Raw genomic sequence first — 27,831 nt, 5'->3', positions numbered from 1 at the left:
ATTTTGGATGGCATATACATTAATTACTTTGGGCTGGGTTGTGGCAAAAATGAAATAAAAGTCATAAAGTAAAAGCCAATTACTTCCTGCACCTCATATTTTTGAAATTTATTTTCCGAAACAGAATAAATAATTTAGGATTTTTTTTCGGAAGTTAAACATTTTACTCTTTTACGAAAAAAAAAAGCATTTTCCGGAAGCTTTTAATAGGTTGAGAGAAGAAATTTGATGAGGTGGAGGCAATTGAATAAAGTAAATGTGAGAGGTCCAAATAGTAAATCAGGGATTTTCCTTTCACTCTCTCAAAACAAGCCCACTCTTTCTTTCTTTTATCCAAGCACTAACCTAAACTCCCTTCACCATTCCTTTGTGAATTTCAACCCAAATGAGTCTCTAAAACATTAATTTAGAGTATAGAATTGGGTAAGCTTTTCTTAATTAGTTTAACATCTAATTAGTATCGAATCGATATCGAAGTAATCCAACAAAGGCCTTTATTAATCAGTTTGTCATAAATCCTAGTTTAGGTATAGTTTCTTCATTACCACTGCAGCATCAGGTTAGCTAAAAACATTCCCCTTCTGATGTGTTGACAAAAATTACATTTTGTACATGACGTGTTCTTAAGCATTTGCGAAAGAAATTCAACAGAAAAAATAACAATTAGATGTTAGAACACTAACACAAATTAATACATGCTAGGCTAACTTGTTAGACAAAAACCTTACTTCCATCACGGTTAACAATGACTATAGAAAAAAGCAATCTCAATCTAGTGCCTGAGGACGGTTTAAGGTTGCAGAACGGTTAGCTGGAGCCACCCTTTGCCTTGTTTTCGGAATAATGAAAGGCGTGCAACACACAAGAGCAAAGAGTAACTCTGTGAAGAATGCCATCATTGCGATCCATATAAAAATGCTCATCTTCCAAAGCCAAATAATCCTCTTGAACAGTGGAAGTTCCGATTCAACAATCACAGATGCATCATATATTTCAGGAATGCCTGCACCTGGTTGATATTCTGCTCGTTGCTCAAGGGTCACTTTCAAGCACGAAGTAGGTAGTTCTCCTTCTTCGAAACCTCTCATCTTCACATTCAGAGTCTGAGTTTCGGATGTATACCCAGTAACAAGAGGAACAATCTTGAGGAAAGTAGTGATTAGGCGGATAAGCTGACTTCTGAATCTTAACATGCAAGGTTGACTTGAGGTTGCAATAGCTTTACCATTAGGCAATAGGAAATCTACCCTGATCTACAAAACAATAGAAATTAATGAAGAAACTCAAAAGCAAGCTGCAGGAAACTATAAACTGCCACATCTGTAATCACATATCATCATCAAAAATTCTACTTGTCTAACAAAGGTATGATACAAATTAAAGAGCAATGACAATTTGATAGAATGCACAAAGATGCTTGACGAAATCATAATCAACTGTCATGGAACAAGTACAACTAATTCATTCTTTGCCTAATATTTGTCACAACTCTTTTAGAACACCTACGCCACACTGATAGTAACCACAAACGGAACAGAAATAAATTGCCATAAACCACATAACCCAAAAGCTTGAACTATTATACGAAGTCCTATTAAACTATTTTTGGGTGTCTAACAAATCTTACCACCGGGTTGCTTTAAAAGTCAACACTAGTGACCACAATGACCCAATTTGCATAATCCCAGAGAGGTCTATATTCTATCAGTGTAGTGTATAATGTCTCATTACAGAATCAACATCTTCCCTTCAAGTTAATAAACAAAGAATCAACATCTTCCCTTCTAGTTAATAAACAAAAAATCCATACGGATAAATGCCAAAATTAATCGGTGAATAACCACTTCAAATACCCTAAAAAAAAAACCTGTAGTGTATAAATAAGATCATTTTAACCAATGAAAAAAAATATTCAATCTATTTTACTTTATTATTTTCTTTTCCCGTAAAGTCTTACAAATAATTTTATCTAAACCAACCCTTAATCTAAATGTAAAACACTTTAATCAAGGGAATAGATAAGCACCTGAAAGATCCCAAGGTTTCTGTTGTATCCTGACTCTGGCACTCTTAACTCAACATTGACTTGCACCTTGTGCTTAGAAGGTATAAACCGTTCACCCACCCACTTCCGATCATCATCCTTATACTCGGAACCTATACCACCAATAACACCAGCACACGACATTATCGGCACATACGCGACAGGGCTATGTTTGCTATAATCGAAGTTCAAAACCTCCCTCATCTGAATCGGCTTCTCCACCAAATACTTCATCAACAACATACTAAACACAAACGACGAAATTAGAAGACCAAACAAAACGCATCCAACATAGACTGAGCACAAAAACCCCCAACCCCACCGAAAAGCCACGCTCCAAATCGATTCGTCCTCCTTGAACCATCTACTAACATAAGGCCTAATGCACCGAAACAAAACACGCCACCCTCTGTTCCAAATCCCTACAAGGAAAACCTTGCCCCTCTTCGTTGTCCCCAGAGGATCCACGAAAAACATGCATGAATAAAACACGAACAACAGCGGGTAAGTTATGAACATGAACATTAACTTAATCTGAAACCCTAATAAGTTAATCGCCAACCCGCGGGGAGGTCGAGGAAACTCGAAGACGAGTCACCTTGTCGCGGCGCCGAGTCAACGGAGTCGAAAGCTGCATCATCGTTCGCAGCTGAAGTTACGGTGGAGCCCTCGTTGTTCTCCTCCGTCGAGGCATTAACTTGTTGCCGGTCATCCAAATCGGGTTTCTCCGTATTCTCGGCTTTCTTGAGATTTCGATGCCTCGTGCGGTGTTGAAAACTCCTCGAATCGCCATTCACCAAATCGCTCCCCAAGCTAGAACCTGACGATTGAGTACTCGAAAAACCCCGACGAACTGGTCGGCGCCGGATTGTGGCAGCTGGATAGTATGACTTAGGTTCGGGTGGAGGATCCGGAAGCCTGGAAGCCGAATCGGAAGGCTCCGGCGGGCCCTCGGCGGGAAAGTTTTGAAACGCATCTATGAAAACGTCGCCGTCGTGATTGATCGAACTTGGCCGGTCCATTCAGATTCTGAACCTCGGTTAAGGTAGGAGATTTTGTCCCATCATTATACATTTGGTATGAAAAAATAAAAGTCAAAAACTTATTCGAATTCTTCATAATAATTTAAGTTAGAAAATAACCTCTATATTATAGAGACAAGAACGAGAATAATATTTAAGATTTAAGAGGAGCTAAAATAAAATAACAAAAACCAACGTAAAAGAAATTGGTAGCAATACTAATTATATTTATCCTATCTATAAATAATGTAAAATTTCTTTTCGCTCTCCGCTAAGACTATTAAGAATATTTTTCAATATGTCTGATATAAGTAAGTAATAGTAAAGTATTTAACTAAAATATTAGTTACCTCTTTATTAAACAATTTCGTTCAAATTATTTAACTCCTTCATATATTTTAATACTCACAGTTTATATGTTAAAGGTGTTAATTCTTCAAATTATTTAATTCATTCACATATTTTATATATTAAACGTCTTAATTCTTCAAAATATTTAATTCATTCAAATATTTTAAAGTATATAATTTATTAACATAATAATTTTTTTGGTAGAATAATGTTGATATGTATTTTTGTTTAATGGATTAAATTTTAAACAATAAAAATTACGTTACTACCAGAATAAATAAAACACAATTTATTTCGATGGACCGAATATCCTTCCAAACAAATACACATTAATATTTTATTGAATTTTAGACATATTCATATGATAAAAAACATATTTGTGTAAAATATTTTAGGGATTACGTCAATAAGGACATTTAACACTATTTTCAATACTATAATAATGTATGTTATAATTTGAAATTAAAAATAATATAAATATAATTAAAATATTATAAGTTTAGAGTATCAAATGATGTTTGTGGTTGTGTCAACCTATCACTATACTCTCTTTGGAATTACCCCTCCTTTGTCCTTTTCCTTCCACAGAAGCCACAAATACCACCAGCGCAACTAAGGAACAGTTCTCCAAACTCACAGGAGGGGTAAAGAAAGAGAAAAGTCAGTGTCCGTGTAACACGTTGCACAAAGAAAATTTATCACTTTGCTTCAAGAGGAAACACAGCACCGATACTCACCACAATCATCCAATCCGCTTCCAAAGTAAGTTCAATCAAAATTCCAAAACAAAACAATATGTTAGCATTCTTTTAGTAGTCAGAACAAAAAAATGCCAACCAACTCACACTATTAAGAATATAATCTGAAAAAGCAAGAAAAATAATTCACCTCTCTCTCCCACTCTTTATATATATATAGTCCAAAGTGATTATTCTAACTCGCCATATTCTGTCGCTTCCAAGTGGGAGAAAATGAAGGAAAGTTAGTTGACATTTGCCAGTGAGGAATTCCAGAAATAAAAATATTTATGGTGCCGTAACTTTCTGTTGGAATAACTTGATACGAAAGCCAAAAAAAAGTAGCAGCAACCTACATTCCAGACACATATATGTAGTTGTGGCTGACATGAATAGAAGAATGTGTAGGTTTAAGAAGAGAGGGAAGTAATAATAGGTGAAGTGATGATGGCGGAAAGGGAAGATGGTAGAGGGAGGGAGCACACACAAAAAACAAGCAAGCGTTTGTTCAAACTTTGCATGAAGGGTGAGTGGGGAGAAGTGGTGGGAACGTACGAGAAGGACAAGAAGGCTCACACGGCCAAAATAACCAAGACAGGTGACACTGCATTGCATGTCGCCGTCACCGACGGCCAAAACGACGTCGTGGGAAAACTGGTGAAGCTTATTTGCTCGGAGAGGGAAGAGGGTAAGCGTAAAGAGGCACTGGGAATTCAGAACAACAGAAAAAACACGGCCTTGCACTTGGCGGCTTCGATGGGGAGCGTGCAGATGTGCGAGTACATTGCTTCCGCTGAGGCTTCGCTGCTGAGTATGCGCAACGTTGATGGCGAGACCCCTCTCTTTCTTGCTGCTCTCCATGGCAGAAAAGAAGCTTTCCTTTTCCTTCACTATTTCTCCATCAACACCTACCCAGAGCCTCTCCACTACTACAGCAACTGTAGAAGAACTGATGGTGACACCATTCTTCATTCTGCCATTGCCGGAGATTATTTTGGTAACTCCTTCTAAACCTTTTTTCAATCTAATAAATTCAACTTTCCGATCTAATAATTAATTTTAGGTGATCATTCATTTATTTACAGATTTGGCATTCCAAATAATTCATTTATACGGAGATCTTGTAAACTCAGTGAACGAGAGTGGGCTAACTCCTCTTCATCTCCTGGCAAATAAGCCTTCTGTTTTCAAGAGTGGTGGCCGCTTGGGACGGTTTGAACGAATTGTTTATAATGGTAAGATACTCATTCCAAATTTCACTTTATACATATATAGTAGGACGTTATTATTATTATTATTATTATTATTATTATTATTATTGATAATCAAAATGTATGTGTAATTTATTTGGAAGCTATAATGGTGAAGAAGCTCGAAGTAGCACCCAATAGTCAGCAGCAACTTCCAACAACCGACAAAGAAAAATCCAGTTATCCGGAAAATTACGAGACATGTGTGGGGCTCTGGAGGGTGGCAAAAAAATTCGCCTTAGTGGGTATGTAAAAGATATATATATTCTCTCTTCTTACAAAACGTATAAATCAATCCCTGTGTTTAGAAGTATTTTTGCAATACATATGGTAATTTTCGAGAAAATTATTACTCAAAACTTCAACTTGTGAACATCATTTAATAACCTGAACTTTCTACTATAATCGTGATTTGATTCGTTTTCCATGTATCCAGTGACCGAGCCATTGAGACAATTTCATAAAAAGTCACCGCATAATGATCAAATTGGAACAGAAAGAGACCTTGAAGCATTGAAAGATATTGCTACAAATAATGGAGCGGAAACAAAATCTCCAGGTGAGGACTAAATTGTTACTGAAATTCTTATACTCGCGCTTTCCACGCACCATATTTGGACCCAAAAGAAAAACTTAATTTTATACAGCAAATTAACCGCAATATGATTTGTTTAGGATCTGAAAGCAGCACTTGGTCACATCCATTATTTCCTGTGAATTACCAAAGCTGTGTAAATTTATTCAAGTTCGTATTTATGATGCTGTCGATTATCTTTGGAACAGGTATGTCTCCATGAACATATTTAGCTATAGAGTCGTTTATATATATTGCATATCAGTTATATATGATGAGCATACCTGTTATAAGTTTGCACTTTATTTGGCAAGTTTGTGCTTTAACTACACTCGTGATATTTTATATACACGAACTTTAATTTGAGTGGAGGAGGCGGGCATTTGGGGAAAAAACTTTTGACTAACACGAATACTTTTCTCGTCGAAAATGAGAGCGATCAAAATGAACATTAATATTCTTTCCTTAAAAAATAAATTTAACGTTTAATTTAATTCTTTAACGATCTCTGTTTATAAAATCTTGTTAGTACCCAACTAAATATTAATAAATAGTTAATAGTGATGATACGATAAATAACTATAACAAAACTAGTTGCTAAAATGAGATTTATATAGCACCTTTTTTCTGTTAATAACGTGACAATGTTTGTGGTAATGAAACTACAAAAGGGTCAGCGAACATAAATAAGATACGTCGGAAGAAGGAAAAGCACGAGTGGTCAGCACAAATAATGGATGAACTTCTGAAGCGAGCTTGCATGTATGAGTACGATGACGATGGCAGCGTACCCGTGAATATATTGGAGAATAAAGATCAACGCACAGACCCTTATAGTTTTGATGAAGCGGGTAATGTTACTTTGGCTGGTATCACAGAAGTGGAGCAACATTTTACCACCAAAGGAGAACCCAACCAACAAAACAATGGTATAACATTATTACTGTGTTTGGTTCTGCATCAGAATGTATTTACTTTTTCAATATTTTTACATGATTAAATCATATGTATAGCCTCTTCCAATGCAGAATCAAACAGGCTGAGAGTTGAATATTATTTATTATTACTATAGGTTTACTTTTACGTGCAGGGGAAGAGAAGGCTAACGGCAAAGAAAAGAAGACGTGTGAGACACCAATATTAATAGCTGCAAAGAACGGAGTGACAGAAATGGTGGAGAAAATCATGGACTCATTTCCTGTAGCTGTTCATGATATGGATGCGAGTAAGAAAAATATAGTGCTATTGGCAGTGGAGAACAGGCAAACCTACTTATATGACTTATTGCTGAAGAAGAAAAATCTGAAGGAGAGTATATTCGATAAAGTGGATAACGAGGGAAACAGTGCTTTGCACTTGGCAGCGAAGCTTGGAGAGTATAAACCCTGGCTCATTCCTGGCGAAGCGCTGCAAATGCATTGGGAAATCAAGTGGTACCTCGTAAGTTTACATATTCATTATTATCCCCGTAAAATGATTTAAATTTTCTGGTTACTGTCACTCATTATGTGATGCAGTTTGTTAAGGAATCGATGCGACCTCATTTCTTTAGTCGATACAACGATAAAAACAAGACACCTAGAGATGTCTTCAGCGAGACTCACAGGGAGCTTCTCAAGAGTGGTGGAGAATGGCTGAAAAAAACCTCTGAATCTTGCTCCTTGGTAGCAGCACTGATAGCGACAGTGGCCTTTTCCACATCCACCACTGTCCCCGGTGACTTCAAAGACGACACCGGCTCCCCAACTCTTGAAAACAAACCAGAATTTAAAGCCTTTGCAATCGCATCTCTCATTGCTCTTTGCTGTTCTGTTACCTCACTGGTGATGTTCCTCTCTATACTCACATCTCGGTATCAAGAGCGTGATTTCGGTAAAAATCTTCCCAGGAAGCTCATCGTTGGTTTGACATCGTTGTTCATGTCCATTACCTCTATGATGGTCTGTTTCTGTGCTGGTCATTTCTTTATCCTAAAGGACAAACTCAAATCAGTTGCATTCCCTGTTTATGCCGTCACATGCCTGCCAGTGACACTATTTGCCTTGGCTCAATTTCCACTCTACATCGATCTCATATGGGCTACTTTTAAGAAAGTACCACAGCGTGGCTACAAGACCTCTCTACATTAGCTTTATAATCAGTATTACAGCAGAGCTAAAATAATGCTGCATGTAATCTAATTTTCGATAGATGGAGCTTAATATAGACCTTGTATCTATAGACTACACATAAAATGGATATTTCAGTATTTGTTTACGTAATGTTAATTCTTTCTTTACACTATAGCACAAGTGCTATGTCACATGCGTTTAGGTCTCGTATAGAAATAGAGTCGAACAATTTGTGTTTAATCGGATCTTGAATTTTATTCGCTTTTGTTTTGAATTCGTCAAAGATAAACAAACCAAAATAATGAGATCTGAAGCTATGAATTCTATGATCCCACATTAAAGATAATTTTTTTTTTACTATAAATGACTCATTTTTTGAGGATATTGAATTTGGAAAAAGAATAAAGTTAGAGACTTTGCTTTAAAGGAAGAGTCATTGAAATTTTCAGATCTAGTTCATACAATTATTTTTGATGAAACAAGTTTAAAACCTCTATAAGATATGAGTCGGTATCTTTGCAAAAATTCATGAGAGAAAAAAGAAATATTATTCTAGATGATTATGTAATAATTTTCAAAAAAATGAGAAAAATAATGGTATGATGGAAAATAACACTTCTATCCAGCCATGCAAGGTCCTAACTAAGTATTAGATATTTTCCCATTATTTCAAGATTTCAATACCTTTTTATATCTATTAATACTTGAAACTATATGTGATGACACGCAGATAGTACATCATCATGAATCAATGATGACACATCGGCCGGTGCAAAGGCTTAGAAAAAAATTTAACTTAACTGATCCTACGTATGCTTTTGGATCCACGAATTTAGTGGCATAGATATATTAAATCAACTTCAAAAAGTTACGCTTGACATGAAATCAAGCAAAGAAAAGAAACTTGACTTTGGTAAAATTCATAATTGAGTTAAGAAGAGGAATTGCTTTATTGGTCTACTAAGGTTCGTCATATTATAATTGCTGATGAAGACATCGCGATGTCATCACTGGTTACTCTTTGCTGTTCTGTCTCCTCGCTGGTGTTGTTCCTCTCCGTACTCACGTCCCGGCTCAAGGACCAAGATTTTAGCAAAGATCTTCCTCTGAAGCTGCTCTTCGGTTTGACATCTTTGTTCCTGTCGATTACTTCCATGTTGCTTTTCTTCTGCGCTGGGCACCCGTTTGTGCTTAGGGAAAAACTGAAAAAACGGTGTGATATGCGTGCCCACCACACTTTTTTCGTTGGCTCAGTTTCCGCTATACTTGGATGTTGCACGAGCTACTTTTATGAAAGTGCCTCAGGTCAGCTCTAAAGCCACTCTGCTTTAGTTTTACTTTCATGCAAAATTAGGCTAAATTCATGATTTTATAATTACGAGATCATAAATTCAGAATTTAGATAAGATTTCATAGAAGTGACCGAGCTGTATCCTTTTATCTACGGTGACCACAGATTCGTGTAGGTTACTGATCCAATGTATTCTTGGAGCTTACTTCACCGATAATGCCTAACGATACTCTATTTAGAAGCATAAGTAACAGTGTTTGTGACTAGGAAAAAATAAATTGCATTCACTTAACTCAATTTTAGTGTCCTGCATTTGTGGTTAGCCTAACCCTTTATATATGTTTGTTTATATTTATATATATATATATATATATATATATATATATATATATATATATATATATATATATATATCGGCAAAAAATTGAATATTTTTTACCGAAGGTAAAATTTTAAAAACTTTTCTTACTTAACATGAAATAAAGAGCACGTTGAGGTCAAAAAATAGCTTCCCCTGACAGTTAACTTTTAATTTATAAATGAAATCCTTAAAAAAAATATTCCCTAAAATATCTCTTATATATAGAAAACATCAACTAATAATAAATAAACTTATGTCCAATTTTTGAGCCTATAAACTTTAGGTTAGTTCTGGGACATTTTATCCATTTTAAAAAACCAAGTAGTGTCCCGAACGACTAAAGCACTACAATAAATATATATATATATATATATATATATATATATATATATATATATATATATATATATATATATATATATATTTTGTTACAATTTTACATTTTCTATATATTTTTCTTTCATTTTCTACACTAACCATTTCAATTTGCACCATGTCTTCCTTCAACTTTAACTTTAACTTTTTCACTTCTAAATAATTTTCCATATATCTTTCTTTTTCTTAACCATTGTTTCTCTCTTAATCTTAAACTTATTTGAATGTTTTTATTTATACTTGGATATTTTACATGTATCAATATTAAATAATGTAACTAAATTTTTAGAAAGACTACAATTTTATATATATATATATATATATATATATATATATATATATATATATATATATATATGAGAATAAAAATAGATTTAAACTTTAACAATAATAGAATTTCATTTCATAATTGAAATTAACTTGATAGTAGATTCAGCCTAATCCATTTTGATTTTGTCGGTCTGACGGGTCAGATTGACTCATCAAAAAGACAAATTAGAAATTACAACATGTTTCATTGAAGGATGGATTGCTTAAAATTTTTATTTGTATCTTATTTGTATAAATACTTATAAATAAATATTTAAAACATATTTAATCACATAAATAATTTCTACATTTTAATTAATTAATTAATATTCTTAATTAAATAAATTAAAATAATTATTTATATACAAAATTTAACTTTTTTAAATATTTTAATTTGAAAAAATAAAATAAAACATATAGTCTCCACATTTAAGGGGCTAAACGGATTGAACTAATTAGCATACCGAAAATTCCAACCAAATTCGTACAACTAGAGATGACAACGGGTCGGGTTGGGTACGGATAGTGTCTACCCGCAACTCGACCCGCAAAAAGAAAAAATCCATCTGTCACCCGTTCGTTTACCCACTTAAAAAATACTCGCAGATTTTTTGAAAACCCGCGAGTACCCGTGGATACTCGCATACCTGCAAATATTTAAAATATGTATATATGTTTTATAATTTTTTTAATATAGAATTATAAAAATAAAATAAAGTATAATTAAATTAAATTTTAATTTTAATTAAATTTAACCTACTAAAATATAATTTTAATTTTAATTTTTCATTATATATTAGGAATTATCCCTAGTCCAGATTTTCTACTGGTTTTGTTGGTATTGTCCTTTGTTGAACATTAAAAATACACTGTATTAATATTTTAAATATTTTTTTAATATATTTTAAAATATTAAAAATTAGTAGTAATCAATATATTATGAAGACACGATAAATGAAGAGCACAAAAAAACTCACCGATTCAAATTACCCCTCCTTTGTCCTTTTCCTTCCACCGAAGCCTCAAATACCTCCAACGCAACTAAGGATCAGTTCTGCAAACCGACAAGAGGGTTAAAGAAAGAGAAAAGCCAGTTTCCGTGTAACACGTTCCACAAAGTAAATTCATCACTTTGCGTGGAGAGGAAACACAGAACCGATACTCAACACAACCATCCAATCCAATCCCTGCATCTTTGGTAAATTCAATCAAAATTCCGAAACAAAATCAGATGTAATTCAGCATTTAGTCAGAAGAAATGCACAACCAACTAAGAGTACTTCTAAATATTATTGTATTTTTTCATTATTTAATTTGCTTGAAAATTATAAATAGAATCTAAAAAAAGCAAGAAAATTATTTCACCTCTCTCTCACTTTAAAAGGAAATTGTAGTCCAGTGATTATTATAACTCGCCAAATGACCGAGAAAGTCAGTTGACATTTGTGCAATGGGGAATTCAACAAATAAAAATATGATTAATGACACTTCAAATTTTTTTTTACTCTCATCTGACATTTTTTTCTATTATTTTCTTTCTTTCTTTTTCCTTAAAAGTATAAAAGATATTTTTTCTAAGACTAAATGGTTGTCAAGTATTAATATAACTTGTGTTAAATAACTTTTTTTATGAGAATATTTATGCGGCCGTAACTTTCTTATGGAATAACTTATATGAAAGCCAAAGAAAAGTAGCAGCCACCTACATTCCACACACACATATATGTATAGTTGTGGCAAAGATGAATAGAAGAAGTGGTCTAGAGTTGAGTAGGTGATGTGATGATGGCGGAAAGGGAAGATGGTAGAGGGAGGGAGCACACACAAAAAACAAGCAAGCGTTTGTTCAAACTTTGCATGAAAGGCGAGTGGGAAGAAGTGGTGAAAACGTACGAGAAGGACAAGAAGGCTTACACGGCCAAAATAATGAAGACAGGTGACACTGCATTGCATGTCGCCGTCACCGACGGCCAAAACGACGTTGTGGGAAAACTGGTGAAGCTTATTTGCTCGGAGAGGGAAGAGGGTAAGTGTAAAGAGGCACTGGGAATTCAGAACAATAGAAAAAGCACGGCCTTGCACTTGGCGGCTTCGATCGGGAGCAGACAAATGTGCGAGTACATTGCTTCCGCTGAGGCTTCGTTGCTGAGTATGCGCAACGTTGATGGCGAGACCCCTCTCTTTCTTGCTGCTCTCCATGGCAGAAAAGAAGCTTTCCTTTTCCTTCACTATTTTTCCATCAACACCTACCCAGAGTCTCTCCACTACTACAGCAACTGTAGAAGAACTGATGGTGACACCATTCTTCATTCTACCATTGCCGGAGATTATTTTGGTAACTCCTTCTAAACCTTTTTTCAATCTAATAAATTCAACTTTCCGATCTAATAATTAATTTTAGGTGATCATTCATTTATTTACAGATTTGGCATTCCAAATAATTCATTTATACGGAGATCTTGTAAACTCAGTGAACGAGAGTGGGCTAACTCCTCTTCATCTCCTGGCAAATAAGCCTTCTGTTTTCAAGAGTGGTGGCGACTTGGGACGGTTTGAACGAATTGTTTATAATGGTAAGATACTCATTCCAAATTTCACTTTATACATATACAGTAGGACGTTATTATTATTATTATTATTATTATTATTATTATTATTATTATTATTATTATTATTATTATTATTGATAATCAAAATGTATGTGTAATTTATTTGGAAGCTATAATGGTGAAGAAGCTCGAAGTAGCACCCAATATTCAGCAGCAACTTCCAACAACCGACAAAGAAAAATTCAGTTATCCGGAAAATTACGAGACATGTGTGAGGCTGTGGAGGGTGGCAAAAAAATTCGCCTTAGTGGGTATGTAAAAGATGAGAAATGATACAATCACACATTTTTCTTACCACTTCTCTTATCACTTGATATGGCGTTAGATATTTAATTTTTTTTCTTAATTTAACTGAAAAATCAAGTGAAATGACAGAAAGTTTGGTTATGCACTCGCGCGTGTTGGGCACTTGCCATTCTTCACAGAACCCTCCCCTCTTTTCATTTTGATTTTTCAAAAACGGTTTCTTCTCTGTTCTAACTCTTCTGCAAACCTCCCCAGAAAACCCTTCCCGTCCTCTACTCCAACTCTTCCCCAAACCTCCCCAGAAAACCCTCTCTGCACACACCTCTCCGCCACCGTGAAAACCCTCCCCGTCCTTTGAATGTTGAAACCCCAAACTGCTCTTCGAAAAACCCTATCCCATTTTAATCTTCAAACTCTTACCCCTATCCCAAATCCCTCTAAAGCAATTGTTCCACATACCTCTGAACCAACCATTCCCGAAACCTCCCCAAAAAACCCTTCCCGGAGCCACCGAAGAAAAATACTAACCTGCAACATTTTTAAACTTATCTTGCAACCCAAGCGCAATTATGATGTAACCCATCAAGGAGTTTTTGCATAAAACAAGTTGACAGATATTGGAAGTGCATAACAACACACAAATCTCTCCCCTACTAAAAGGGTGGACTTCAACTGTGCACACAAATACCAGACCCCAACCCACTTATTATAAACTAAGTGTAAGTTCCTTTGGGAAAAAAATAGTCTGCAACATTCTTAAATTTATCTACAACCCTAAAGCAATTAAGGTATAACCCACAAAGGAGTTTTTGCACAAAGTAAAATTGACAGATTTAGTAAGGGAGAAAATTGTGTGTTCTTATGCACTTCCAAAATCTGTGAATTTTACTTTGTGCAAAAACTCCTTTGTGGGTTATACCTTAATTGGTCTTGGGTTGCAAGATAAGTTCAAAAATGGTGCAGACTACTTTTTCCTTAAATGAACTTACACTTGGTTTAGAAGAAGTGGAATGGACTCTAGTATTGGTATGCACACTTGGGGTCCACCCTTTTACTAAGGGAAACAAATTGTGTGTTGTAATGCACTTTCAAAATCTGTCAATTTTATTTTGTGCAAAAACTCCTTCGTCGGTTACACCTTAATTATTGTTGGGTTGCAACATAAGTTTAAATATGTTGCAGGCTAGTTATTCCCTAAATGAACTTACACATGGTTTAGAGAAAGTGGGATGGAGTCTTGTATTGGTGTGCACAGTTGGTGTCTGTTAAGACTTTGGCGATTGTACCAAGTCGCGCAAGTAGTAACCGGTAAGACCGGGATATCGTTTCCCAAGAGACTCGTGTATACTAAATAATTGTGTAATTAGTGATTAATTTAAACTAATGAATATATTCATGATTTGGGTTTTTATATGCAAGAAAGTAAATATTTCATAAACAATTAAAATTGAACTTGGATATTTGAAGACTCTAGAAAATGGTAAAGGCTAGAAATGCAATGGATTGATATTGTTGGAGTTAGACTTCACCTACTTCACTCTCATGTATATTAAGCAATAAAACTCTTTTCCATTAATTACTAATGTCAACCCACAAGTTTACTCAAACTCTAATCCCTTAGTTGAATGAGCCTAGGTTTCCTTATTTAGAGTCAATTCCTTGAATCCCTAAATAAACAAACCCGCTTTACAAATTAGGGTTTAAGACAACTAATGGGTCAGGTTCCATTCGTAGATACAAGTTCCATTAGGTATCTTGTTCCAATTCAAGGTTTCAAGAGATATTTTCCAATACCTAATGACCCAAATATCATGCAATGAATGGGTAAAACAAAGCAAGCTTTAAATGCATAAACAAAGATACTAGAATTCAATGGAAGAAGCATATATATATTCAAACCATTCGAAAATACGTATGAGTTCAGTGGCTACATCTAACCCCAACAAAAATGGGTTTAGCTCTCCATTGTCATGGAGATCTCAAGCTTACAAAATGGGAATGGAAGAGGGAGGAGACACAAAGAGGAAGATGGAGCTGTTTCCACAAGCCCTAGCAGACCTCCAAGCGCTCCAAGACGTGTTGTTCGAGCTCCAAAGTGTCCAAGATTCATTTCCCCTCGCGAAAACAGAAGAAAAAGAGCCAACTTGCCACATTAGCGAAAACAGGCGCTTGGCGGAAGGGTCTCACCGCCAGGCGCTAGCCATCAAACAGTGGGCAAATTCCTCATCTACCGCCCGGCGGTGGCCAGGTGCCACCAGGTGGTGGCCAGCAGTGGCGCCTGGCTGGTGCTTGTCTGGCGCCTGGCGCTGGCGGCCTGTTGCGCCTGGCGCTGTCTTTGTGTCGTCGGGCGCTTCCTGTTGATATTTTTGCTCTTCTCCTTGATATTCCGGGTCACTCATTTATCTGGACTTTTGGAGCAAAGCTTCCAATCTACAAAAAGGATACAAAAAATGGGGATTAGTGGTATATTTAGATCAATGCAACTCACAATGTATTTATTTACAAAAGTAAGGTAAAATTGAGGATTAAGTAGGTTAAAAGCTTTGGAAGAGATGATTTTGCTAATGAAATATAGCTTGGATAATGGTAAAAATTAACATTATCAGTGTCCACCCTTTTAGGAAGGGAAAAAATTGTGTGTTGTCATGCACTTCCAAAATCTGTCAATTGTTCCCTGTGCAAAAACTCCTTCGTGGGTTACACCTTAATTACTTTAAGGTTGTAGATAAATTTAAGAATGTTGCAGACTATTTTTTTCCCAAAGGAACTTACACTTGGTTTATAATAAGTGTGTTGGGGTCTGGTATTTGTGTGCACAATTGAAGTCCACCCTTTTAGTAGGGGAGAGATTTGTGTGTTGTTATGCACTTCCAATATCTGTCAACTTGTTTTATGCAAAAACTCCTTGATGGGTTACATCATAATTGCGCTTGGGTTGCAAGATAAGTTTAAAAATGTTGCAGGTTAGTATTTTTCTTCGGTGGCTCCGGGAAGGGTTTTTTGGGGAGGTTTCGGGAACGGTTGGTTCAGAGGTATGGGGAACAGTTGCTTCAAAGGGATTTGGGATAGGGGGAAGAGTTTGAAGATTAAAATGGAATAGGGTTTTTCGAAGAGCAGTTTGGGGTTTCAACATTCAAAGGACGAGAGGGTTTTCACGGTGGCGGAGAGGTGTGTGCGGGGAGGGTTTTCTGGGGAGGTTTGGGGAAGAGTTGGAGCAGAGGACAGGGAGGGTTTTCTGGGGAGGTTTGCGGAAGAGTTGGAGCAGAGGAGAGATCGTTTTTGAAAAATCAAAATGAAAAGAGAGGAGGATTCTGTGATGAATGGCAAGTGTCCAACACGCGCGAGTGCATAACCAAACCTTCTGTATTGTCATTTCATTTTTCAGTTAAATTAAAATTAAATATCTGACGCCACATCAGGGGGTAAGAGAAATGGTAAGAAAAAGATGTCATTGTATCATTTTTTGTAAAAGATATATATATTCTCTCTTCTTACAAAACGTATAAATCAATCTCTGTTTTTAGAAGTATTTTTGCAATATATATGGTAATTTTAGAGAAAATTATTACTCAAAACTTCAACTTGTGAACATCATTTAATAATCTCATCTCAACTTCAACTGTAATCGTGATTTGATTCGTTTTCCATGTATCCAGTGACCGAGCCATTGAGACAATGTCATCAAAAGTTACAGCATAATGATCAAATTGGAACAAAAAGAGACCTCGAAGCATTGAAAAATATTGTTACAAATAATGGGGCCGAAACAAAATCTCCAGGTGAGGACTAAATTCTCGCACCATATTTGGACCTAAAAGAAAAACTTAATTTTATACAGCAGATTAACCGCAATATTGTTTAGGATCTGAAAGCAGCACTTGGCCACATCGAATATTATTTCCTCAGAATTACTGTGTAGATTTATTCAAGTCCGTATATTTTCTGCTGTCGGTTATCTTTGGACCAGGTATGCCTCCATGATATTTAGCTTTAGACTCGTTTATATATTTTGCAAATCAATTATATATGTCACCATACTTCTTATAAGTTTGCACTTTATTTTGCAAGTTTGAGTTTTAAATACATTCATATACATACACTAACTCTAATTTGAGTGGAGGAGGCAGGTATTTGGGTTACTTTCTGGTAAAAAACTTTTTACAAACACGAATGTTTTTTAGTCGAAAATAAGACGGATAAAAAACGTACATTATTATTTTTTTAATAAATAAATTTTAAATTTAATTTAATCTTATAAATTTATTTGTAAAATAAGATTAGTACGGTGGCACAATAATAAGTGGTTCAATATTTGAATAATTGTGGCATAATAATAAGCCTAATAAATAATAAATTTTATTAAGATAGATTTTTAAAATTTCTCAATTTTATAAAATTAGTATGTAAAGTGAAATTTGCACACATGTATCATAAATTTGTCTAATCTCCTATCGATGTAAGATATGAAATACTTTTCATATCAAAAAATTCATTTCAATACTTGAGTGAGAATTTTATTTTCTATATTGGATACGAAATACTTTTCATATCAAAAAATTTATTTCAACTTGAGTGAGAATTTTATTTTCTATATTGCCTTTTATATATTTTTGGTAGATGAGAAGAAGACAATACCAAAATAAAATATTTATAGTTTGAGTACAAATAACAGGGTTTCTCATAATTGAAAGTTGAGAGATTATGATTTTAATTAGTATATTGAGATTTTGACTTCGTTATTATTAGAAGTCTCACATCGATTAGAGATAAGTTCATCTTACAAACTGATTTTGTAAGATTGGCTTGGACTTAATTCACTTCTTAATAGTTATTTTAATTTTGATTTAATATTAATTTATACATAAAGTTATATAATAATTAATACACATTGCTCTTCATTTAGGTTAAGGAAATATATAAAAAAATTCATACAATGAATATTGAAATATGTTGATTTTAGTATGATAAAAAAAATTATAATTTTAATATAAAATTTTTAATTTTACTAATTTTTGTTTAAAATTTATTAATGATTAAAATATGTATTTTATAATTATCAAGAGAATCTTAACATTAATATATAATTATTCAATCCTAAAAAAAATTATCATTTATTTTTTACTTTATAAATTTAAAATTTTGAGTACTTATTCAATACTAATATTAATTTTCTCTTTAATAAATTTAGAATTATTAAAAACAATGTTCAATATTATTAAGTATTAATAGAATTTAAATAAAAATAATAAAATTAAATTTATTATACTAAGAATGTAACTTTTTTAATAATAACAAAAATGAAATAACTCAATTATCTAAAATAAACTATTAAGATCTTATTTATATTTTGATTTGTCTATAATACATGTATTTCTCAATCTTAATTTTTGTTTTCATTCTTTCAAATTTATAACACACGCACGCATGCGCACACTGATTTGTCCATAATACATGTATTCTCAATCTCACTTGGTTTCCAGTCTTCCAAATTTATAACACACACACCCACACCCACACCACCACCCACACCCACCCACACATTTCGGTCTTTAATGTCCTATCCTTGCCACTTGAACTTTTAACTCATTTAGTAACCACCAAGTCAATGATAGGTAAAATCTAAACTCTCTCTTCATGAATAACCTTATATCAAACAACCCCCAACCTTTAGCTAGCCTAAGGCTAGAAAAATGTATGACCAACTTATCCTGATTGATATCGAGTCTATCAATTTGGGCCTATTATCACACAGTCCCCTGGTCTTTAGCTCTTGAGAGCATAAGGCTAAACAATTTTAATCATCGACTCACATTATATATCTCCTACTATAAGTCCATACAATGTTGGGCCTCCAAAAAGAACTACTAGGGTGCACGGTGACCTTAATATCACATTTTGTAATTTGTAATATTAGAGAATGTGAAACATTAAAACGTTCCCACCCATGACTGAATGTTCTTTCAAGGATGGATTTGACGTCGCGGCTGACCAAGCAAAAATATTGTTTCCTGATATAGATTTTTCGGCTTTAGATCCCTGAAAGAAGTTGTTGATGACTAGATTGTAAGTTATTAGCTTTGGATGATGATTTGTTCCTCGTGCTCGATTTGTCAGAACGAAATTCATATATTTCTGTTGCATTGCTTTTCAAAAACTTGGATGTATCATCTTTGTTACCTCATGCGAATTGTGGTAATATTGCTTGGTATCTCGATTTCTATTTAAAACTGATTTAAATCATATAATAAAAAATGCAAGCTATGGCGATAATTATTCCCATCTGATTTTCAAACTAGTATTTGCCATTTTTCCTATTTTAAGAGCTTATATACTCTCTCGAATCTTGCTCCTTTTTTTAAGAGTCTAATCGCTCTCATCGATTTTTAGGAGATTTCTTTTTTATTCCTTAGGAATCTAGTTGCTTAGATCGAACATTGCTCTTATTCCTTAAGAGACTGGTTGTTCTCATAAGAATTTAGGAAGTCTTGTTTATTCCTTAGCAGACTAATTGCTCCCATCGAAAATTTTCTCCTTTTTATTCCTTAAGAGATTGGTTAATCTCATCAAATTTTAGGAAATCATCTTTGTTCCTTAGGAGACTGGTAGCTCCTATAAAATTTTTTCTCTTTTTTATTCCTTAAAAGATTGATTGCTCTCATAAGATTTTAGAAGATCTTCATTGTTCCTCGGGAGATTGAAGACTCATATCATATTTTTGCTCTTTTTTATTCCTTGAAAATCTAGTTGATCTCATAAAATTTTAGGAGACTAGTTGCTCCCATTAGTAGGAGATCTTTTTTATTCCTTAGGAGATTGGTTGTTCCGTTGAATTTTTTCTCATTTTTTATTCCTTAAGAAATTGGTTGATCTCATCGAATTTTAAGAGATTTTCTTTATTCCTTAGGAGATGTTGATCTCCTAGTTAAAGGTGTAAATTATCCAGCAAGTGCACTGGTTCAATTGTAGTACAACAAGGTGATATCCACAGGGATTTGGTTTGATAAAATAGTAGTCTATAATCTATTCAAGTTTGTAATAACACAATGATAAAGGTTTGACAATTTTAAATATAAGTTTGAATAAAGATAAAGATAAGTGATATGTTGATTTAGATGTTGGGATTAACCTTGGTTTCTTTCACCCAACTACACTACCATTGATTCTCTATAAGTTATGTCCTTTATTTTAGTATTCTTGGATGTACTCTTAAATGTACTTTTAACCATATTCTTATAGTATTAAAACCTAAGGTTATAAAACCCATCATGATTTCTCGGTCATTGGTTAAATGACTTCTTGCATTAATGAACAAGGCTCTTTAAATCAACTAATGTTGTGGATCCATCCATGGTAAGCATTATAAAATTTGATTGGATCTAAGCACTAAACCAGATCTCACTATATTTAGGCTGATGAAGTATGATGATTGGCTAAGTTATCAAAGCAGTGAAAACAAATCAAATAATATAAAACAAGAATATAGTATATATTGAATCAAGTACAGTACATAAAGTAAGTTACATTCAATCCAAACTAGGAAAATTTTAACTGCTTATAGTGATCTTTAAAGCATACGTAGGAAAAGTTTTTCTTCCTCCCACAGTTCTTTAAAGATGTTATAATATATACCTAAGAACTCTTACAAATTTCTCTCTAAAAATATGTACAAAATATGCTTTTTTATAACAGAGTTATGCTATGTTTTTATAGGAAAACTAAATGTTGATCTAGCTCCAATCATGTTGGTTAGTCATGAGATTTCCTCCTTAGATGGGGTTCCTAGATGCTTAAGCTTTTACCTTGATATTTCAGCAGGGGAGCTCTCCTTTCTAGGTGGCTTTTCTCTTGAGGCTCAACTGTCATTTTGAAACTTTAGGTTTCCTTCCAATTAAGGTTTCTTCATGTGTGACTTAGCACCAAAATCGCTACTCAATCGCAGGGATCATATTTTGAATCTTCATAAACCACCTGACATGTCTTAGCGACAACTTTGGGTCTTGAAACCAACTTCTTAATTTCTTTCATTTTATCTGCAAAATAAACATAGACATATCATATCAAATTCCACTTTTTCAACTTCTCGAATCCTCGTTCTATATTATAAAGTAAAAGGAGTTGTTTTACTAACTTTTATATTAAAATCTTAAAATCACGCAAGATAAATTTTTAAATAATGTGATTTTAAGTAAACTAGACACTTGTTAGGAGATTGATTGCTCGCATCGAATTTTTGCTCATTTTTTATTCCTTAAAAGACTAGTTACTTTCATCGGAGTTTTTGAGATTTCTTTTTTATTCCTTAGGAGTTTAGTTGCTCTTATCGGATCTTGCTCCTTTTTATTCCTTGAGAGACTAGTTGTTCTTATAGGATTTTAGAAGGCCTTCTTTATTTCTTAGAATACTTATTACTCCCATCATATTTTTACTTTTTTTTTATTTTTTAGGAAAGACCGGTTGTTCTCATCAATTTTTTACTCTTTTTTAATCCTTAAGAGACTGGTTGTGTTTATCAATTTTTATTTTTTTTTAGAAAAGTGATTGTCCCTTAGTAGATTACTAGTTTAGGAGATTGATTACTGCTTAGTAAATTACGAGTTTAGGAGACTAGTTACTTCTTTCAATTACTAAACTAGTTCTCCTTTTAAGAGAACACCTTAAAAGGTTAACAATTCTTCTTTATGTAAGACAGTGTTGTATTCTTGAATACTTGCTAAAATTGTTACGTTACTCTGTCGAAGTGAACAACATTGGACATCGTTTTTAAACAATAACAATATAAAGTTTTTATTATATAATATCAAATTATGATAGTTCATAAAGGTTAAGTTAATCAATCAATGACCGATACAATTTTGCACGAAATATGTTTTATTTCACCATATCTCTTCCACTTTCGGTTTCCATTTTTTTTTACCATCTCATTTTGTCCAATTTAGGAATACTTAAATTTAAACTTAAAGTGTGTCTATGATGATTTATAAACCGTCTTTAAATGCTAATTATAATCAAATCATGAAATTGAAGTACTTAAAAATTAGAATAATAAAAATAAAAACGCTTTCTTTAAGAAGGAAAACCAAAATTAAAAGATTTTAAAATATTCAAAGTACATATTTTATGTCCTAAATTATATTTAGGAAGATTAATAATCTCTTCTGCAAAAGAATAGCACCAAGTGAAACTAAGCTTTAATGTACTATAAAATAGGAGGTAAAATTATGCTTCCATTCCATTCTTTCCTGCAACAACACAAGGTGGTGGTGTTGACGTGTGTGTGGATGAGAGAAAGGGGATCATCGGCACACGGGAACAGAGTATCTGAATGCTCCACACTGCCACCCATCGAAAAACGTTTCATGAGTCCCACAGTAAGTGCGAAAACATTTAAAGATGTGATATGCCTCCTCTTTGCCTTCATCGTCCATGGTCTCTTGAGTTTCCTTCCTTCTTTACTGTCCTCTTTTCTCCTCTATTGAGCCTTTAGGCTGTGTTCACTTAAATAAATAAATTTAAAGGAGAGGGAATGGATGAGTTTAAATAGATGTAAGTATGAATTGTGTGTTATTTTTTTAAGATATTTGGAAGTGATAATGAATAGATTTGGAAGTGATTTGAGTGATGTGATAAATTAAAAAAATATTTTAATAAAAATAATAAATAGATTACCATATTGCCCTTTATATAATAAGTAATATAAATTGGTATTTATATAAGTTATAATTATTTTGTTATTTTTTTTACTATTAAAATTGAAAAAAAAAATTATAAAAATTAATAAAATAATATTTTTTATGATAATATATTTTAATAATGTTTCGAAGCATGGGATCGAATCTGCATAAAAATGGGATCAAATCCCTCTCCAATTTACACACAGGATTCCAATAAATATGGGATTGAATTCCTTCTAATGGTAGCATACCCCATGGGCTTTGCAATATAGCAGAGTACTTTTCAAATGCCCTTTTGGATTCTGCAATCTTTGATACAACCAATACATAGTAGAATGAGAAATATAAAAAAGGTAAAAGGGTTAATTTAGTAAATGCAAAATGTTTCTCCTGTTCAACCAAGAAGGATGAAAATTTGGATCTCTCTCCCGAATTCATCGCAGCACATCAACAATAATCTACAACAACGAACATGAGTGTCACTCGCTCTCCCATCCGCGTTTATAATAATCTATACAAGCGAACAGAGCCTTAATGTCACGTCTTTATCACTCCACCTTTAAAGTCATTCAACAATTCCTAAGTCAATGATAGGTAAAACTTAAACATGTTTCCCATGAATAACCCGTATTGAGCCTAATACTTTAGGCTTATCATCACACAACTCCAGTCTTTAGCTCTTATGAGCATAAGGCTAGAAAAATATAAGACCACTTGATTGGTCTTGAGTCTATCACTTTGGGTATATCATCAGTGACATTTATAGGTTCATTTGTATTTTGAGATTCATTTAAATTCAAATTTGTAAAAAATGGATCTGTTGAATTTCTTTTTTTGAAAAATAGGGTCAAGTCCTTATATTGGAGGACGATATTACAGGTGAAGTCGTCCTTCACTATGCCGTTTTTTTTTTTTCAAAAAGTGAAACGTATTGTGAGAGACCGATTTCTATTCATTTCAAAAGTGAAATCGTCCTTATACATGACGATTTTACTTTTTAATTTTTTAACATTAAGTTTTATATTTGTTTGATTTTACAATTTTAGTATTTCTTTCAAAGCCACAGATTATTTTTATACAAGATAAATCTCACATATATATCTTACGAGATTTTCTAAATTATATTTTTCTAGATTTTATTAAACGATACTTTTTATTTGATTGTTTACGCCATTTGACACATTTTTGTTTCAATATTAACTCAAATATTATCATAAAATGCGTTTAAAATATCAAATAAACTTAACAAAATTTGATAAGAAGGACTAAATTCACGCATTTCTAAAGATGGAGGACTAAATTGGTATAAAGTTTCAAAGAGGATCCCAAAATTCACTAAAACTTGAGGGATCAAAAACATATTTAACCCATAAAATAAACATAAAATAAACCTAAATAGATTAGATATTCAAATATAATTATTGAAGTATATTTTAAATAAAAAATATTTATTATATTTATAATGTAAAAAACAATTATACTGTATAAAAGTTGTTTTATAGCCATATTTTAGTCGGTGATTATAAATAAATTTATATATATTTTTACTAATAATATATTGAAATTAAAATAAAAATAAATAATTTACTATATTTATTTGTACATTTTTTATTCTACATATACAAAGCTATATGTAGTACACATTTTTTTGAATATTTTTTAATTTGTAACATTTTATCTTTTTAATTTTGTATTAAGGTTTAAAGGATAATTATTTTAGAATTTCTTAAAACTATTTTTTTTATTTTTTTATTATAGACAAATATTTTAAAAAACTAACTAATATTTAAACGTTAAAAAGAAAAAAACTAAAAAGTGAAGTTTTCGAGGACGACTTCACTTTAAAGTGAATAGAAACCGGTCTCATATAGATTTCGCTTCTTGAAAAAAAGAAAAAAAGGAAAACTGGCATGTGTTGTCCTTCACCGCAAGAACTTAATCCTATTTTGCAAAATAAAATTTAATTAATCTATTTTTATAAATTTGAGTTTAAATGAACTCGAAATAAAAAAAAAACGACATTTATAAATGAGTCCTTATTTAATAGATTATTTAGTCTTACGAATTATTTTATTTAATAGATTATTTGGAACTAATGAATGTAGCACTTTTTATCTGTTAATAACGTGACAATGTGTCTGGTAATGAAACTACACAAGGACCAGCGAACATAAATAAGATACGTCGGAAGAAGGAAAAGCACGAGTGGTCAGCACAAATAATGGATGAACTTCTGAAGCGAGCTTGCATGTATGAGTACGATGACGATGGCAGCGAACCCGTGAATATATTGGAGAATAAAGATCAACCTTATAGATTTGATGAAGGGGATTATGTTACTTTGGCTGGTATCACAGAAGTGGAACAACATCTTACCACCAGAGGAGAACCCAAGCAACAAAACAATGGTATAACATTATTACTGTGTTTGGTTCTGCATCAGAATGTATTTACTTTTTCAATTTTTCACATGATTCACCCATATGTATAGCATCTTCCAATGCAGAATCAAACAGGCTGAGAGTTGAATATTATTTATATTACAGGTTTACTTTTATGTGCAGGGGAGACACCAATATTGATAGCTGCAAAGAACGGAGTGACAGAAATGGTGGAGAAAATCATGGACTCGTTTCCTGTTGCTGTTCACGATACAGATGCGAATAAGAAAAATATAGTGTTATTGGCAGTGGAGAATAGACAAACCTACTTATATGACTTATTGCGGAGGAAAAATCTGAAGGAGAGTATATTCCATAAAGTGGATAACGAGGGAAACAATGCTTTGCACTTGGCAGCCATGCTTAGAGAGGATAATCCCTGGCCCATTCCTGGCGAAGCCCTGCAAATGCATTGGGAAATCAAGTGGTACCTCGTAAGTTTACATATCATTATTGTCCCCGTAAAATGATATACATTTTCTGGTCACTACCACTCATTATATGATGCAGTTTATTGAGGAATCGATGGGACCTCATTTCTTTAGTCGGTACAACAATAAAAACCAGACACCAAGAGATGTCTTCAGCGAGACTCACAGCGAGCTAGTCAAGAGTGCTGGAGGATGGCTGAAAAAAACGTCTGAATCTTGCTCCTTGGTAGCAGCGCTGATAGCAACAGTGGCCTTTTCCACATCCACCACTGTCCCCGGTGACTTCAAAGATGACACCGGCTCCCCAACTCTTGAAAACAGGCCAGAATTTAAAGCCTTTGCTATCGCATCTCTCATTGCTCTTTGCGGTTCTGTTACCTCACTGGTTATGTTCCTCTCTATACAAACATCTGGGTATCAAGAGCGTGATTTCGGAAAAAATCTTCCCAGGAAGCTTATCGTGGGTTTTACATCGTTGTTCATGTCCATTACCTCTATGATGGTTTGTTTCTGTGCCGGTCATTTCTTTATCCTCATGGACAAACTTAAATCAGTTGCATTCCCTGTCTATGCCCTGACATGCCTGCCAGTGATACTTTTTTCCTTGGCTCAATTTCCACTCAATTTCCCCGATCTCATATGGGCTACTTTTAAGAAAGTACCACAGCGTGGCTACAAAACCTCTCTACACTAGCTGTACGGCCAGCATTATAGCAGAGCTAAACTAATGCTGCATGTAATCTAATAAAATGGATATTTCAGTATTTGTTTACCTAATGTTAACTGTTTCTTACGGTATTTTAAAACATGATTAAAATTCTTGTTTTGAAAAAGACAATTTTATACAACATAAATCCAGCAATAACATTAAAACCCAATAAGCAATACTTAGGGAGACACCACACAAACTATGTGCTGAGTTTTACATTCTTGACCTTTTCAGCTCGCCCGTAGAATATATCTATGTAGTGTCTTCAAATATAGTTTGCGAAGAATTAGGAAACAGGAACTTTAACAACTCAATTTGCATCCTTACCATGCTAGAGAAACCAGATGGCCCAAATAACAACTCAATATCAGACATTTCTTCTTACCATCAGTCCATTTCTTCTTGTGGAGATTAAGCAACATCTTCTCTTCAAGTTCATTTTTCCTGTAGTTAATGGCTATGGAGTAGTTATGATGCCGGTTCAATCCATGGATCAATGCCTAAAGAGTGGCAAATAGAGATAGGTCAGTAACAGTTTAAAAAAAACAGAACAAGTGCTTCCAAAAGAGAGAAAAAAAAATAGTGTACACATAAAAAAGGTCTTTGGTAACACACTTAAAGTTATTTATTTTCCTCTATAGTTTTATTAGTATGCAATTTTGATCCTTAGGAGAATTTAATGGTATATTTTAGTTCAACATAACATATCATTAAATGGTTAGAAAAATATTTTATTTTTTCCCGATAAAAATGTTAAAAGTTTATAATTAAAACACCACTATTGATATTTTACGCGAATGAGTAATTAATTTATTATAAAGACATAAAATTATATATGTTAGAAAAATTGAATTAAACCTTAAAATTATATTCTGGGAATTAGTCTCCAATCCCTGACTATGTATACGTGAGGGGTAAAGTTAGTGTCCGTGTAACACGTTTTCCCAAAGTAAATTAGTGACTTTGCTTAGAGAGGAAACAGAGCACCGATACCCACCACAACCATCCACTGCATTCTCAATCACTTCTAATAAAGTAAATTCAATCCAAATTCCAAAGCAAAAACACATCTTAGTTTGGCATTATTTTAGTAGTCAGAAAATATGCACAACCACCTATAACACTTCTTCTAAAGATTATTATAACTGTCATTTTTTTCCATTGTTTGATATTAATACCAAATTTCACTTTATACATATATACGACGTCATTAACCTCAATATTTTTTGTTCAGAATCTGAAACCAGCAGTTGGCAACGTCCATTATTTCCTTCCAATTACCAAAGATGTGTAGATTTA

At 33.4% G+C, this 27,831-nt stretch overlaps 3 protein-coding genes across 3 annotated transcripts; 2 read left to right on the top strand and 1 right to left on the bottom strand.

The window, feature by feature from the left end:
• Positions 1–560: 560 nt before the first annotated feature.
• On the bottom strand, positions 561–3,144 carry LOC114188844 (seipin-2). The gene is given in 3 exon segments (XM_028077503.1): positions 561–1,253; positions 2,027–2,613; positions 2,616–3,144. Coding segments are annotated over 3 exon segments (1,524 nt in total). The 5' UTR covers positions 3,067–3,144; the 3' UTR covers positions 561–767.
• A 1,390-nt stretch (positions 3,145–4,534) lies between these two features.
• LOC114187601 lies at positions 4,535–8,256 on the top strand. Its single transcript, XM_028075886.1, has 8 exons — positions 4,535–5,151; positions 5,240–5,389; positions 5,509–5,649; positions 5,841–5,963; positions 6,080–6,187; positions 6,650–6,907; positions 7,069–7,418; positions 7,496–8,256. Exons 1-8 carry the CDS (start codon positions 4,599–4,601, stop codon positions 8,105–8,107), a joined length of 2,295 nt encoding a protein of 764 aa, XP_027931687.1. The 5' UTR covers positions 4,535–4,598; the 3' UTR covers positions 8,108–8,256.
• A 3,902-nt stretch (positions 8,257–12,158) lies between these two features.
• LOC114187669 (ankyrin repeat-containing protein At5g02620-like) lies at positions 12,159–26,600 on the top strand. The gene is made up of 8 exons (XM_028075977.1): positions 12,159–12,760; positions 12,849–12,998; positions 13,145–13,285; positions 16,937–17,059; positions 17,143–17,247; positions 25,111–25,359; positions 25,516–25,826; positions 25,903–26,600. Exons 1-8 carry the CDS (start codon positions 12,208–12,210, stop codon positions 26,515–26,517), a joined length of 2,247 nt encoding a protein of 748 aa, XP_027931778.1. The 5' UTR covers positions 12,159–12,207; the 3' UTR covers positions 26,518–26,600.
• The last annotated feature ends 1,231 nt before the right edge of the window (positions 26,601–27,831 follow it).

Source organism: Vigna unguiculata, chromosome 6, assembly GCF_004118075.2.
Source record: "Vigna unguiculata cultivar IT97K-499-35 chromosome 6, ASM411807v1, whole genome shotgun sequence".
Classification (NCBI taxonomy): Eukaryota; Viridiplantae; Streptophyta; class Magnoliopsida; order Fabales; family Fabaceae; genus Vigna; species Vigna unguiculata.
The sequence above is the reverse complement of the archived record's forward strand: the minus strand, read 5'-3'. Positions and strand labels throughout refer to the sequence as shown.